This window comes from Eublepharis macularius, chromosome 6, assembly GCF_028583425.1.
Source record: "Eublepharis macularius isolate TG4126 chromosome 6, MPM_Emac_v1.0, whole genome shotgun sequence".
NCBI lineage: Eukaryota > Metazoa > Chordata > Lepidosauria > Squamata > Eublepharidae > Eublepharis > Eublepharis macularius.
In genome coordinates, this window is record NC_072795.1 from 97,660,113 (window position 1) to 97,674,178 (window position 14,066).

A 14,066-nucleotide genomic window follows, 5' to 3' on the forward strand; every position below is an offset into this window, starting at 1 on the left:
AGCAGATATATTTCACCAGTGAGGTGAAAATTTGTAATATAAAGGGAAAGGAGATACGCATTTGTGGCCAGTCCATTCTCTCTCTTAGCTGGTCTCAGCAAGGTTGTGCTTTCTCTGGGAAGGGAAAAAGCAATAATACAGAAGTCTTCTCTCCTTCCCTTCCCTTTCCAATTCACAGTTTAAATAATCTACAAAATTTTGACTAGCCGGGAATTTCAGTAGCTTTCCACTTCTGCAAAATGGTAGCTGACAGTTTGTGGCTTCCCTCTTACTTGCAATGTGCTAAAAAAAAAAAAAACACCATTATTTATGAATGAACTGGCAGCCCCATCCTATGTGTATTTATTCAGAAGTAAGTCCTTCTGAGTTAACAGGCCATTTCCCTAAGAAATGTGCACAGCACATTTGAGTGTTTTGATATGGTTTTGGTTGTAAGATGTCTTTGCTTATGGAGGACTAGATAACTGGGAACAGGGAGGAGGTGGGATGTGGTTGCATGAAGAGGCAAACATAGAAGATGTGAAGAGACAACCCAAGTTTCGGAGAGGAATAGCAAAAGTGTTTATGTGCAAATGTGCACATAATCTGTTCTCAGTCCATTAGCTAGAAGGGATTCTTGGCTGGATTTAGACTACTGGCAGCCATGTAGTAGCTACTTAAAAGCTTACCATATAGGAAGATTGTAGCTTCCAATCATGGTGACTAACTCCTCCCATGTTACAGTTGTGATGAAATGTGCATTCAAACATATAGCTTCCAGTTGTCTGACACCTCCCCCCCCCCCCAGTTTGCTTTGTGGACCCAGTCCGCTGAATGCTGCTTAGCTGCTGGATAAAACTGGTAGACCTCCCTTCCCCACCATCATGGCTACAAAAGAGCCTTAGAAGCAGTGGAGGGGGCACAGTGTTGAATTTTGTCCAGAGAACCCGAGATTCAGATCTCTGCATCTGACAAAGACAGCTGTGGTTCTTGAAAGCTTATGTCTCAATAAAGTTGCTAACTGGACTTTTTACTGTTTTGCAACTACAGACTAACATGGCTAACTCCTCTGGATCTATGACCTTGGGGAAACCGGCGTGTCTCATTCCTAATTGGGTTATTATGAGGATGAGGTATGCTAAACCCTCCTGCGTGCGCCACCTTGCAAAGGAAAGGCCTGGTACAGATATGCTAAAATGGGTTTCACTGACACACAAACCACAGGCAGTGTGGTGTTGTAGTTAGAATTTTGGCCTAGGAACAAGGAGACCCAGGTTCAAATCCCCCCCCCTTTGCTATGGTGTTCACTTGTTGACTCTTGTCCAGTTCCTCCCTCTCAGACAAAACTACTTCACAGAATTGTGGTGACACTGACATGGAGGAGTGAAGAAACTTACACAGTGCTCTGAGCTCCTTGGAGGATGGGCAGGATAACGTGTAAATATAAAATTTGCTGTGAGAAGTGTTCTGGGTGGGCTGTGCTATGCCAGCATAAACTTTGTGATGCAAACATTACAAAATGTATCCATGTGAATACTGACAGGTTTGTCACTGAAAAGCATTTCAGTTCCCAGAATCTTCTGTTTCTTACTGTAATGAGTATGGGCATATATGGTAGAGTAAGGCAGTGGGTCTGACCAGGATAGCCCATGAAAGCCTGAACTCGTCAGCTCTCAGAAGCTAAGCAGGGTTGGCCTTGGTTAGTAATTGGATGGGAGACCTCCAGCAAAGACCTCCTGCAGAAGTAGGCACCACAAATCACCTCTCTTAGTCTCTTGCCACGAAATCCCAGGCAGGGGTTGCCATAAGTCAGCTGTGACTTGAGGGCACTCTCCACCACCAAGGTAATTGGGCATTTCTCAGTATATGGCCTTCATTGCGACTCTAGCAGATTTGCCCATCACAACAGAACTCTGATGGGTTAAATTGTACCTCTCAGGCCTTTTCCTTTCACATATTAAAGGCACATAAGCTTTGTGAACATTAGTGAGTAACTCTCTTGCTCCTTGTTTTCCTGGCCACCAGTGAGTAACCACAACCAGCCTTCACACATTGGGGACTATCAAAAATACTTTCAGGGGGTGCTTCTTCCAAGCAGGCTTAAACCTGGCTCTTCACATGTTTGAAATTAAGCACTGAAACAAGAGAAAATGGAGCCTAGGCCAAGAAGAGAAAGCTGGTGTTAGAAAAGTAAGAGTCTGCTAACCGAAAAGAGGTGTGTAAAAGTTAGAATGCTTAACAGTACTCATATGGGTATTACTCATCTCAAGATTGCAGCGATGTGCTGTCTGATGTGACTTAGTCATTGTTCAGGAAGGCGTTCAGATATGTTTTTAAAGTCTTTCCTGCAGTTATTTAACATTGCAGGGATTTGTATTTGCTCTCTGCTGTCCTCTGGGTGTGAAGGACTAAATGTTCTTCTTCAGAACATTACCCATTTCAAGATAAAATTTCTGAGGGTAAAACTACAGGTTTCCTTGGTAAACGTATGCTCCCAAAGCCTCCCTTGGTGGGGTGATACTAATGTGGGGTGGGGGTTTAGAGGAGAATTAGTGCTTAACTTCTCCTGGACCTACTATTTCTCCTTTGTAAATGCCTCTACTACTGGGCTTGCTTCCAGTTTTGTAGACCAGCTGGAGAAAAAATGTAAAATGACTAGTGGGGTCAGCAGGGTAAAGGTTAAACACCATTAACCTTGTTGGGTCACCAGTTCTCCTCATCAAGCGTTTTTTGTTGTTGAATTCACAATATGCTAAAAAATCAATTTCCCTCAACCTATTTACCCACATTCCACAAAATTAGTAATACAGTCAGTAGGATTATGTCCCCCCCCCCCCCAAATCTGATAAACCAGGTTTCAGATTTTTTTTTTAAAAAAAACCCAAAACTGGTATCTCTGAAATCCAGGTCAGATTCTTTGATCTGGAATAGAGACTCCTGGATTTATCTGGCGATTTTTCCTGTGGGGAAAAATACCTGGGGGATGGAGGTGCATTTTTAATGCAAATTCCACCAAACTTGCAGAGAATCTACTTCTGCCTGTCCACTAAAGACCCCCCACATTTAAGGAGGATTGGACCTCAGGGCCAATTCTATGGGCCCCTTAACAGGGTGCCTCCAGCCATTCTTAATTATTTCCTATGGAGGAAACATTTCCAAGGCTTGTTGCCCTCTCCCCCTTTTGATTGGGATTCTCTGGTTCAACGTGAACTCCCTTGCAACCCACAAAGTCCAACAGAACCACACCCCTACTGTATAACCTTAATCAAAGACTCTGAAGACTGTGCTAAAAATGCTGGAAAGCACAGCTAAAAAACTACTCCTGATGATTATTTACATTATGAGCTATTATGTGGTTATGTTGGTTTACTTTTTGGAGAGTACAGTAAGGGAAGAGTTTGTGTGACATTCTTGGCAAGAACTAGGGTGAGGCTGAAGAGAAAGATGACAAAAGTGGTTTTCCGTGACAAAAGATGGGCCTTCTACTTAATGTGTGCTACCATCACCAGAAGCATTCGTCTTAGTTAACACATCTGTACATTATCAAGATTTTCTTTATAGTTATGAAGACTACAAACCATTTCTTTAAAAAATATATCAAATGGAAAGTCAACTTTCTAATATGTGTGTGATTCAATATATGCCATCTTGTGTGTGTGTGTGTTATGTCTGATCAGTTCCCCAAGTTAAGGACAATGTCTCCTTCTAGGGGTGAATATGCTGTGAACATGATTATCTGCCGCAAAGTAAACCTATCTGTGAACTTGAGCAGATCTCGCTTTTTCCTCCTGTAACTTGTATAAAGCCACCTTTTATTGAATCAGATCTTGGTCAGTCTAATCCATTAGCATCTAATCTGACTGAGAGTAACTCCCTGAAGTCTCTAGCAGAGAGATCATTCCACGTTCTGCTCCAGGGATCTCTTAATAGAGATTTTGGGGACTGACCGTGGGACCTTCTGCATGCAAAGCATTATCCATTGAGTTATGGTCCAGGCTCTTCACGCTAACACGTGTACATATACTATCTGGGTGATAGCAGCAATGTATGGAAGACTAGTTTATTGGACTGAGAACTTTTACATATGATGTGACTGCTAAGAGTGTTTGCAAAGGTTGTTTTTTAGTATTGTCCACATACCTACTGTCATAATTAAGTCAGCTGTAACTTAAGGTGTCATCATATATCACAACATTGCTTTGACATTTCCCAGGTTGGCATCCATTTTATGTTGTTAGGTCACCTCTTTAACAGGCAGTCTTGTCTGTTTCACCCTTTCAGGTTTCCAGATACTATCAAGTTACTGCATGAATGAGCTGAATAGCTCATTTTGTGTGTGCCTTCAGTTCAGTAAACTCTTACTGCTCTGCTTTACTTATTTACCTTTCTTTCCCACCTGTTTCCCAAAGAACCCCCTTGGACTGACTTCCTAGTCTGAAAAAAAACAAAAGTTTGTTGTGACTTCTGAACTGGGAGTTCTTGCGAATTGCTGTTTGTTTCTCAGCTATAAACTGGGATTCTGCACCATGGTTTAATTCCAGTGGAAAAACCCAGGTTATAGGTATAGTAAATTGTTTAAGTGCCTGATTTTGGACATAACAATCAACTGGCTTTTTTAAACCAAGTACTCTTCAATTCTGGGGGCAGGGTTGCGAATTGGGTCTCAAAAGATTGTCTAGCTTGTTCTGTTTTGGAGCTGATGTCTGAATGTTGCTGCGAGACAGAGAGAATCAGGCTGTACTTGTTCAGCTCTGGGAACTCCTCTGAAAGGACGTGATTTAGTGCCAGGCCCTGCTGACGTGCCTGAAAGTATGGGTTGCAGAAGTAAAGGCCACACCTTCATGAATTTGACATAACACCAAGCCACAGTTGGTGAGAAAACACTCTTCCTAAAAATATCCCAGTCTTCTGTTTTGGAAAGTGCTGGCATATGTCCATAGGGTTCAGAGCAATACATAATGCATTTGGATGACTTGTAGTGTAATCCTGTGCAGAGTTAATGGAGCCTATTGGAACTGATAGGCGTAGAATGGAGTAATTTTGCACACTGCTGAAGCATTTTTCCTCATTTATATTTTATTTATTAAAACACTTTTATCCTGCCTTTTTGTGGTTCAAGGCGGCTCACAATAATAGATTAAAAACATTTACAGTTAAAATCAAAATAAGACAACCTCCTAATCTCCCCTCCCCTACTCCTTAAAAGCCCTGGCAAACAGAAAGGTCTTGCAACACTTCCTAAAGATCTACAGGGTGGGAGCTCCTTTCATCTCTTCAAGGAGCTCATTCCACAGAGCAGGGCCCACAATAGAAAAGACCCAAGCTCTGGTCGATGTCAGGCGAGTCACTCTTGAGAGGTGGGATTGCCAGCAGATGGCTGCCTAAAGACTGCAGCTGGTGCACAGGGACATACGGAAAGAGACGGTCCTTTGATATCCCCTGCCTCTTTTTAAAAAAAGCTATACTAGTGCCATCACATTTTTTAAATCTACCTCTGCAGCGGACCCATGAGTGTTCCCCAGCTCCTCTCCCAGAGCTGACCTTTCTTAAGTTAGAAGGTTCAGATTGTGCATACGTGTGTGTGTGTGTGTGTGTGTGTGTGTGTCTCACATATGTGTGGGTGGCTTCAGCCCTATGCCGCACATTATTTCAGATTTGGATTGTGTGGAGTGGCCAGTGATCTTTAGAAAGCTGGAATGCTTGGAGCTTTACAAACTATGACTTGGCTGCATAAAAATAAAAGAAAGGCTTGTGTTGTCTGCCCCAATTAGATCGTAATGTGCAGAATCTTTAAAAGATCTCACTTCTTTGAGAAAGGAAATAACAACAGATTGTAAGGCTATCAGAGTATGTTGAAAGTAGGAAGAGGAGAAAGCATTTCTTTTCAGAAGTCAGAAGATCCAAGATTACAGTCCAGAAACTTCAGGAGGAAAACTTCTTAATTTTGAGAAAATATTACATTTCTCTGTATGTACAGACAGACGTGTTAGTGCAGGAAACCGCTATATATTACTGCCATATGCAAAAGGCCATCTCTTTAATTCACAAATCTTTTTCATGATTTTGACAGTAATTTCCTCATGTGATGAAAACAGCTCACTAGTTGAAGTACCCCCCCCCACACACACACACACAAGCTAAGGCACAATTGATGGCTGTGTTCTTTTTTTGTCAGGCAATATTATATCTCGGATGCCTTCCAAATCAAGCCATTGGGTTACAAAGCTCTCTGACCATTTACTTGATTTGCCCCAGGGATAGCTTGAGATGGAGGCTTTGCGCCTGGAAAGGAAATTAAATTCTAAGCCAAGAAAACAAATATTCTGTAGTCAGAATTCTCGTACTGTACAAAATTATGATTATTGCATAATTCTGATTTTATTTGCCAAATAATTGCTTGAAAGGGACTCATTGAATATAGGATACCCTGGTCTATAGAAAGTGGTATGGTATATTATTTACTTACCACATTCATATCCTCTTTCTGCCGTCATGGAATGCATCATGGTAACAAACAGGGCCCTTGGAAGGTTCCTTGTTTCAGCACAGACCAGACACATAACTGCTTAGCTTCAGCAGATATCATGTACCTGCCAACCATACCTGGAACAATAGCTCGAGGGGAATGGAATCCATCCAAAGATATTTCTATATTTTCTTGCCACAGTGACCTGAATCTTTTGTTTTAGAATATTGACTCCTAAAATCTTCAAGAAGCCTAATTTCTTTCGAGAGAGGGTTAACTTTACAAACTATGATTGGAGTTTGCTTACTGTATCCGGTTGTGTTTAAGGACACAGGGATTCTAATAGGCTGAGGAGCTTAACCACCTGAGGAATCTTTCAGTTCATTTCCTGGGATGGAACCAGTTGATGCACGCAAAGGAATGTGAGCACTACTAAGGTCCGTCTGTTAAAATGGATGAATCTTATTGGCCTATGCCAGTCTGGAGTGGCTGAAGCAGAGTTATAGTTGGAAACAGACGCTTTTGAACCTTGAAATTTTTAAGGTAGCCAAAATAAATAAATGTTGATGGTTATGTTTTTTAATGAACTTCAACACAGATTTTGAATGACACTGTGCTACAAAAAAGACTGCCAAATATTGCTTGGTAACATCTAACTTTTATCAGAACCTGTCAAGCTCGATTGGAAACTATACTTAGAAGCATAGTGTTGTGTCCCTCCAATGAGTCTGTGGGGGCCCATTACAATTGGTTTGCAAAGAACCTAGGTGCCAGCATAAGTTTCTAGTGACCTTGCATTTGAGACCATAAAATGTATCTCAGTAGACTAATTTCAAGATGACACTTTTATGGAGACCTGTGACCCACATTACTTACAAATCTTTTTCTAGGCACAAGAACTGCACTCTTGAGTGCGGTTGCTGCCTGAATTTGATCCCTATATTGAGTGCAAAGTAGTTGGTACACTCCAAGAGAGCTGAGACTTCAAATGCCGGCTTCCAACATTATTTCAGTCTCTCCTGCGCATTGCTTCAGCCAGCCAAAAGACTTGTCAGCACCTTTCTTGATGCCCTAGTCATGATCATTTTATTCTGCTCATATGACCATAGGCCTTAAGCATAATTAAACATAATTAAAATCAAATACAACTATATAATCACCAGGTAGCAATACATTAAAAACACACGATCTTTAGAATGAAAAGTGAATGAAAAATAGTAATAGTTTATAGAATAAATACAAAATAGACCCATATAATTGAAATTCAGTATTTAAATGTAAAAGAGAATCAAAACTTTACAGATTCTAAGTGCAAATGACAACATAGACTCTCACCTAAAAACTAGTTTGAGACTGATTCTGACATTTCAGTGAAATTATAATTGCCAAAAATTTTGCCACCAAGACCGTTATTTCCAGACCATTGTCTGCCAGTAAATAGGATATCGTCCATGGCTCCACTGGGAGATGGTATTTGACATAAGAGCAGTCCATTGAGGACAAAACAATAACAAGTGGGCTATGGTCTCTATCAATAGCAGCAGCAACAACATTCGATTTATATACTGCCCTTCAGAACAACTTAACGCCCACTCAGAGCAGTTTACAAAGTATGTCGTTATTATCCCCACAACAATCACCCTGTGAAGTGGGTGGGGCTGAGAGAGCTCAGAGAGAGCTGTGACTGACCCAAGGTCACCTAGCTGGCTTCAAGCAGAGGAGTGGGAAATCAAACCTGGCTCTCCAGATTAGAGTCCTGCCCCTCTTAACCAAACTGGCACCAAATGCACATGCACAAAGTCTATCTGAAGAAGAAACTTTGTTGCCCTAGTAATGTTGTGGCAGCTTGTCAGTTCTTTGTAACTTTCTTTCACCTCTGAATGTGCAACTTCTTTCCCTTCCTTCTTGACTTTATTCAAAAGGCCTGCAACCTGCACAAAGTTTTTGTGTATATGTTCATGGTAAATAACTAAATAGTTTACAAAGATTAAACATAATTCTGTTTTTGAAATTATACCTTACCATAGGAAGAGCCCTGTGGATCAGACCCGTGGTCCTGCTAGCCCTGTTTCAGAGTGGCCAGCCAGTTGCCCTGGAGGGCCACCAAGCAGGGCATAGAGGCTAAGGTCTTCCCTAATGTTGCCTCCTACACTGGGTTTCAGAGGCTTACTCCCTCTGGATATGGAGGCACCCATTTCTCACCAAGGATAGTAGCTGTTGATGGAGCTACCATAGTTATCCTCATTCAACCAAGGGAAACCTGTTTTACAGAAGGGGAGAATTAAGGCTTTTGTGACCCCTAGCGAGCAGTAATGATGGTTAACTTTGGGAAAATGTGTGCAATTGGAGTGGGACTAAGGGGAGAGATTGCATTTGCCCACAACTGTATTTCCTTAATCATGGTTTGGGGATTGTAAGAGTTAGTTTGTGCTGTCTTTAAGGGCGCTGTTTAATATCAGATTAATTTACAGCAAGTTATTATGTGCTTTTGTGGAACAGGTGAGCCTTTGACCTATTTATTTATATTCGATTTATATTCCACCCTCCCCACACCAGCAGGCTTAGGGCGGATTATATCCAAATAATTTAAAATTACATTAAATAGTTTGTACAGTTTAAAAACCAATAAAGCATTTCAAAATTACATAGTTAAAAATACATATACTGTTTGCTGAACCATGCTGCTTTGCAGCTAAGAAGATGGCTTGATTTATTACTTCTTTTTATAACAATATGCTTATCAATTCATAAGTCAACATTACAAAGTAGTAAACGCTAAAGACACTAGTTAGAATGTTTTAATTACTTTGAAACCATTCTTATCAGACTCTCCCACCCCTTTTTTGAGATTTCACATAATCTTCTTGCCAAAAGGTTTGACTCCTTGGCTAGTTCTACCAGATAGAATTTTTTTTAAAAAATGTCCTGTGGCCCCAGCTCTTCCAGGCTTGGATCCCAGCTAGGTATTTCCACAGGTGCAAGGTTTTCCTCCCACAGAGTGCAGCTTTTCTGCCTCCGCCAGCCACCTGAAATGCCCTCCTGAATTCTTGTTCTTAGGGAAGAGGGAACTCCCAGGAATAGGATTTCAGAGGGTATTTTGGGCTGCCATGAGAGGTGGGGAAATCACTGTAGGCAGAAATTCTCATACCCCCAGAAACATTTTCTTGGATCCATATGTTTGTGTTTAGCCTCACAGATATCATTATATTTAATTCTGAGCAATGGCCTCAAAGTTCGTATAAAAAAATCTACACAATGGGGCCGTATACAGAGAAGTTTACAATGAAACATCATAATAAAATACATAGAGGTACAGAATTCCACTCTGTGCCTAAAATAATAGGAATAAATGTCTGCTTCTTTGGGAAAAAATGCTACTTGAATATTGTGAAAGCTTGGTGATCATTTTATGGGCTGGTAGGCAACCCCCAGGCCTCAGTAAAAATTGTTGATGTTTCCAAGTTTTGGGGTGTGGAGGAGAGCAAAAAAGGAGGAAGAGAAAATGAATTTGGAGAGTAAAGGAGAAAAAAAGGGAAAACGGCCAACAGGGGAATGGAACAGAAAGGGGGTGACATTTGTGGAGGGGAAACTCTTAGAGGACATACTGAAAAATGTAGGTAAGTGGATGTAAGGGAGAGAAGGAAAGAAGAGAGAGTGCAACCACTGCGAAGGGGAGGCAAACACAAAAGGTTAGATGGAGAGAGGGAGTAGAGGAATGAGATTCCCTCCCCCCACCCCTCTACAAGTCTGTACTTGTAAGTATAACTAACTAATGAACTTGAGTCCTTAACATTGTGAAACATTTAGAAAGGCCAGCATTGCAACCCAAAGTGACAGTTGCTTCCAAAATCTCTCCATACTTTAAAAAAAAAGGAAGGGGCGGGGGAGAGAGGTTTTTTTCCTGGTAATTTTTTCTGGCCCTTAATTTACCATATTCTTCGTGTAAGTGTTGTCCAGCTGCTTTTGGCTATTATGGTTGCTTCATTAAAAGCCTACAAAGTAGGTATATAAATTGTAACATCTTCAAATATCTATCAGTATTAGTTACTTCAAGCTTCACTTGCTACTGAGGGCTTAACCTGCTTTCAATTCAAGCAAAAGAATAGTTTATTTTCAGACCCAATTTTTATGAAGTTGGGACCTAGTTTCTTGTAGCTTGATCCAGTGGCTGTGGATCTCAGTCAAAGATATCTTCCACTTAGGGATGGGATTTTGTGGTTTTCTCATTGTTAGTGCAGCGGCATATAAAGCACAGTAGCAGTGGGGCTTCCCCATGGCAGGTTTCCCCACAGTTTCCCTGCCCCAATCCCCTGGAAGTGGCCACCCCCCTTCCCATAGGCCACCAGGGCTTTGCAGTTTTTTTAAAAAAAAAATCAGCACTTGACTATTGTTATAGCAATACACTGTTGTAACAGTAGGTGTAGCAGAGTCTTTGAATTCCCACCTTTCATTTTTAAAAACAAGTCTCTAGCCCCTTCCTTCCCTTGCGAAGATATGCCTTTTGTCTCCATAAGGGGTGGGTCTAAAGAATTATTTTTTTAAAATCAAAGCTGTGAATTCAGAGAGCCTGCTGCACCTATTGTTACAGCAGTATATATAACAATATTCTAGCACTGATTTTTTTTTTTTAAAAAGCCTCAAGGTGGGGAAAATCTGAATTTTCCCACCCACATAGCAACCATAACAGGCTTTATTGTGATCATTCCCAAAACGTCTAAGCAAAGCAGGTTTGAGAAAGATCCGAGAAAAGCCAGGGAAACTCCAGATGTGCACAAATGTACCACAGTGCTGTGGGGAATTAGGAAAAATACCTGTTTTTCCCAAGCATTGAACTTGGGTCAGATACCCCGTGTGGGAGATGTCTAAGTTCATGCCACAGTAAACAACCAGCTTTTTAAATAGGTCCCATAGCATTTGTTCTCTCTGGTGTTACAAGCATGGTTACTCCTTTGGCATTAAGAATAGTAGTACAGGCAGTGTGTTTGTGGGACTGTATGATTCCGCAGATTCAGGGCTAGTTCACTTAGCCAAAAATATTACTCCACAGTTGATGACTTGTTTCTGAATGTGTGGACAGCTGCTGTTGAAACGAATGAACAAGTTCTAACTCTGGTGTTGGCTTGATGGTGGGTCACTCACACATGAAAGCCATCTCTTAGTGCTACCTCTCTATCCCCATGTAAGTCAGGGCAGCGTATTCAGTTCTATGGGTATTTTGGTTTTCCATACTGCATCTGAATACTTAAATGTGCTTATCTCTGTCTTTAAAGAATACTCGGGGAATCTCAAGCATACGAATTCATTTGGGCCATCCAAGTATAGAGATTATGCTGGTTCCGGGTGGTCAAATGAGCACATAGCATCTAATGTTTGTTGAGTTACAATATGAATTTTCAATTGTAGTTTTGTCAGTGGGCAGAAGTCATTGTTTTGAATCTGTTCTGATTGTGTTTTGTTTCCTTCCCATATTATTCCAGGTCTGGATTGTTTTGTGCACCGCCAGCTTCATTACCAAAGACTGATGACCCTCCTGAACCTTGCACTAATGGGAAGTCTGAAGACAGAGAGCCTAAACAGCTGGAAACTGAACTGTGGTCTTTGGAAGAAAAACTTTCCAAAGCAAATAGCGAGGAACATGTCCCTCCCCTCTTGCCTCCACCCCCCTCAGGTGCTGTTCCTCCTTACCCTCCCTATTTTGAGGGAGCCCCTTTCCCCCCTCCATTATGGCTAAGGCACACATATAATCAGTGGGTGCCACAGCCACCCCCAAGAACTATTAAAAGAACAAAGAGACGCTTGTCCCGAAATAGAGACCCCGGAAGGCTCATTATGAGCACCATTAGGTTGAGACCAAGGCAAGTACTTTGCGAGAAGTGTAAGAACACTCTGAATCCAGAGGAGGGTAATCAAGCAAGGCAAAATGCTAAAACCAGAAGGAAGCTAAGCATTCAGGACAAGGAGCAAAAAAGGCACAGCGAGTCCGAGTATGTAGAGAAAAGGAACAAAAGAGAAAAGCGAGGAGAAGAAGAGAAGTTCTCTGGGGAGTTGCTGCATCGGACTCCCGTGATCAAAATATCTTACAGCACCCCACAAGGTAAAGGGGAAGTGGTGAAAATTCCCTCTCGAGTTCATGGCTCAGGGAAGTCATTTTGTCCTCAGAGACTACTACAGAATGGAGAGGAGGACCAGGAGGAGGACCGAGAATCAGAGCAGTGTCAGGAACCGAAATGTTTTGTGGACAAGTCATCGAGTGGCCATCTTGCTTCCATTCCAAAACTGAAGTTAACAAGGCCTGTGCATTCCAGCACAGATGTGCCGCCTCCAAAGATCAGGCTGAAGCCCCATCGAATGAATGAGGGGGATAATGTTTCAATATATAAAGCTGAACTTATTGATGACATGCATGGCCCTCCCAGTAGCAGAGGGTCTCATGCTGCGGCTGCTGCTGATGCTTTTTATACTGATGAGTCTGCAGATAGAAGTCTAGCAGACATGTCTTCAGGCAGCTCTTGCGAAGAAGAGGACTTCAAAAGGTTTCACCAAGGTAAAGATGGACATGATAACTTGGCTTTCCTTATGAATTATCGTAAAAGGAAAGCAGATTCTTCTAGCTTATCGGTGTGTAGCAATGATAGCCTAGATGAATCCAAATCTTCCAGCTCAGAAGTAACATCCCCAGAAATGTGTGACTTTTTGCCTGGTGATGATGCCTCTGTCTCTTCATCTTCAAAAGAGGAGCGTAAAATTGTGCCCCCGTTAACAGTTCGACTCCACACACACAGTGTCTCCAAATGTGTCACTGAAGATGGAAGAACTATATCGGTGGGGGACGTCGTTTGGGGTAAAATTCATGGCTTCCCATGGTGGCCGGCCCGTGTTCTTGATATAAATCTTAGCCAGAAGGAAAACGGAGACCCTTCTTGGCAAGAAGCAAAAGTTTCATGGTTTGGTTCTCCAACAACATCTTTCTTGTCACTATCAAAACTCTCCCCTTTCTCTGAATATTTCAAACTGCGATTTAATCGTAAGAAGAAAGGGATGTATCGGAAAGCTATTACAGAAGCTGCCAAGGCAGTGGAGCATCTGACCCCAGACATAAGAGACATCTTAACACAATTTGAAACATAATTTTAGCTTCATTAACAGGTGAGTGTATAGGCGATGCCACAGATGCAGTGCAGGAGCTGGTCAAATATTTATTTTGCTTAGTTTGTTTTTAGAACTTTTTTAAATGGTAAGGGTCAAGCTGCTTCAAATGAATAAAAAATACTATACGGGTGTGTGTTTATGTATAATTTATAGTATGTGTTATATTACCTATATAATACAGAGATAATATTACCTCTTGTGTGTGTATGCATATATGTGCATGCTGCAGTCATAAAAGCAATAGTAATAAATTGTTTAAAATGCACTAATGGTACAGCACAATTGTAAGCAGCTGTACCATTTTAAATTATTAAAGTCAATAGGTATAGATCTGTGTAACTGCTTAGGATTGCACTAAAATAGACAGAAGTATCCTTGACATATTTGACAAATAACCAGAAACTTTTTTGTGTAAAATTCTATTTTTTTGTTAGCATTGATTGTGTAACTTTTGTGAATATGTTTTGGAATT

At 41.3% G+C, this 14,066-nt stretch overlaps 1 protein-coding gene across 4 annotated transcripts in view; it reads left to right on the forward strand.

Moving 5' to 3' along the window:
* PWWP2B (PWWP domain containing 2B) overlaps positions 1 to 14,066 on the forward strand; it is a 44,259-nt gene that overhangs the window by 9,756 nt on the left and 20,437 nt on the right. For 3 of the 4 annotated variants that reach the window (XM_054983425.1, XM_054983426.1, XM_054983428.1), the window contains exon 3: positions 11,923 to 13,591. In XM_054983425.1, coding sequence (XP_054839400.1) covers positions 11,923 to 13,573 — 1,651 coding nt within the window. In that variant the 3' untranslated portion in view covers positions 13,574 to 13,591. Of the gene's footprint in view, positions 1 to 1,042; positions 1,113 to 11,922; positions 13,592 to 14,066 lie in introns of those variants that run through there. The other variant, XM_054983427.1, reaches the window with a different exon arrangement.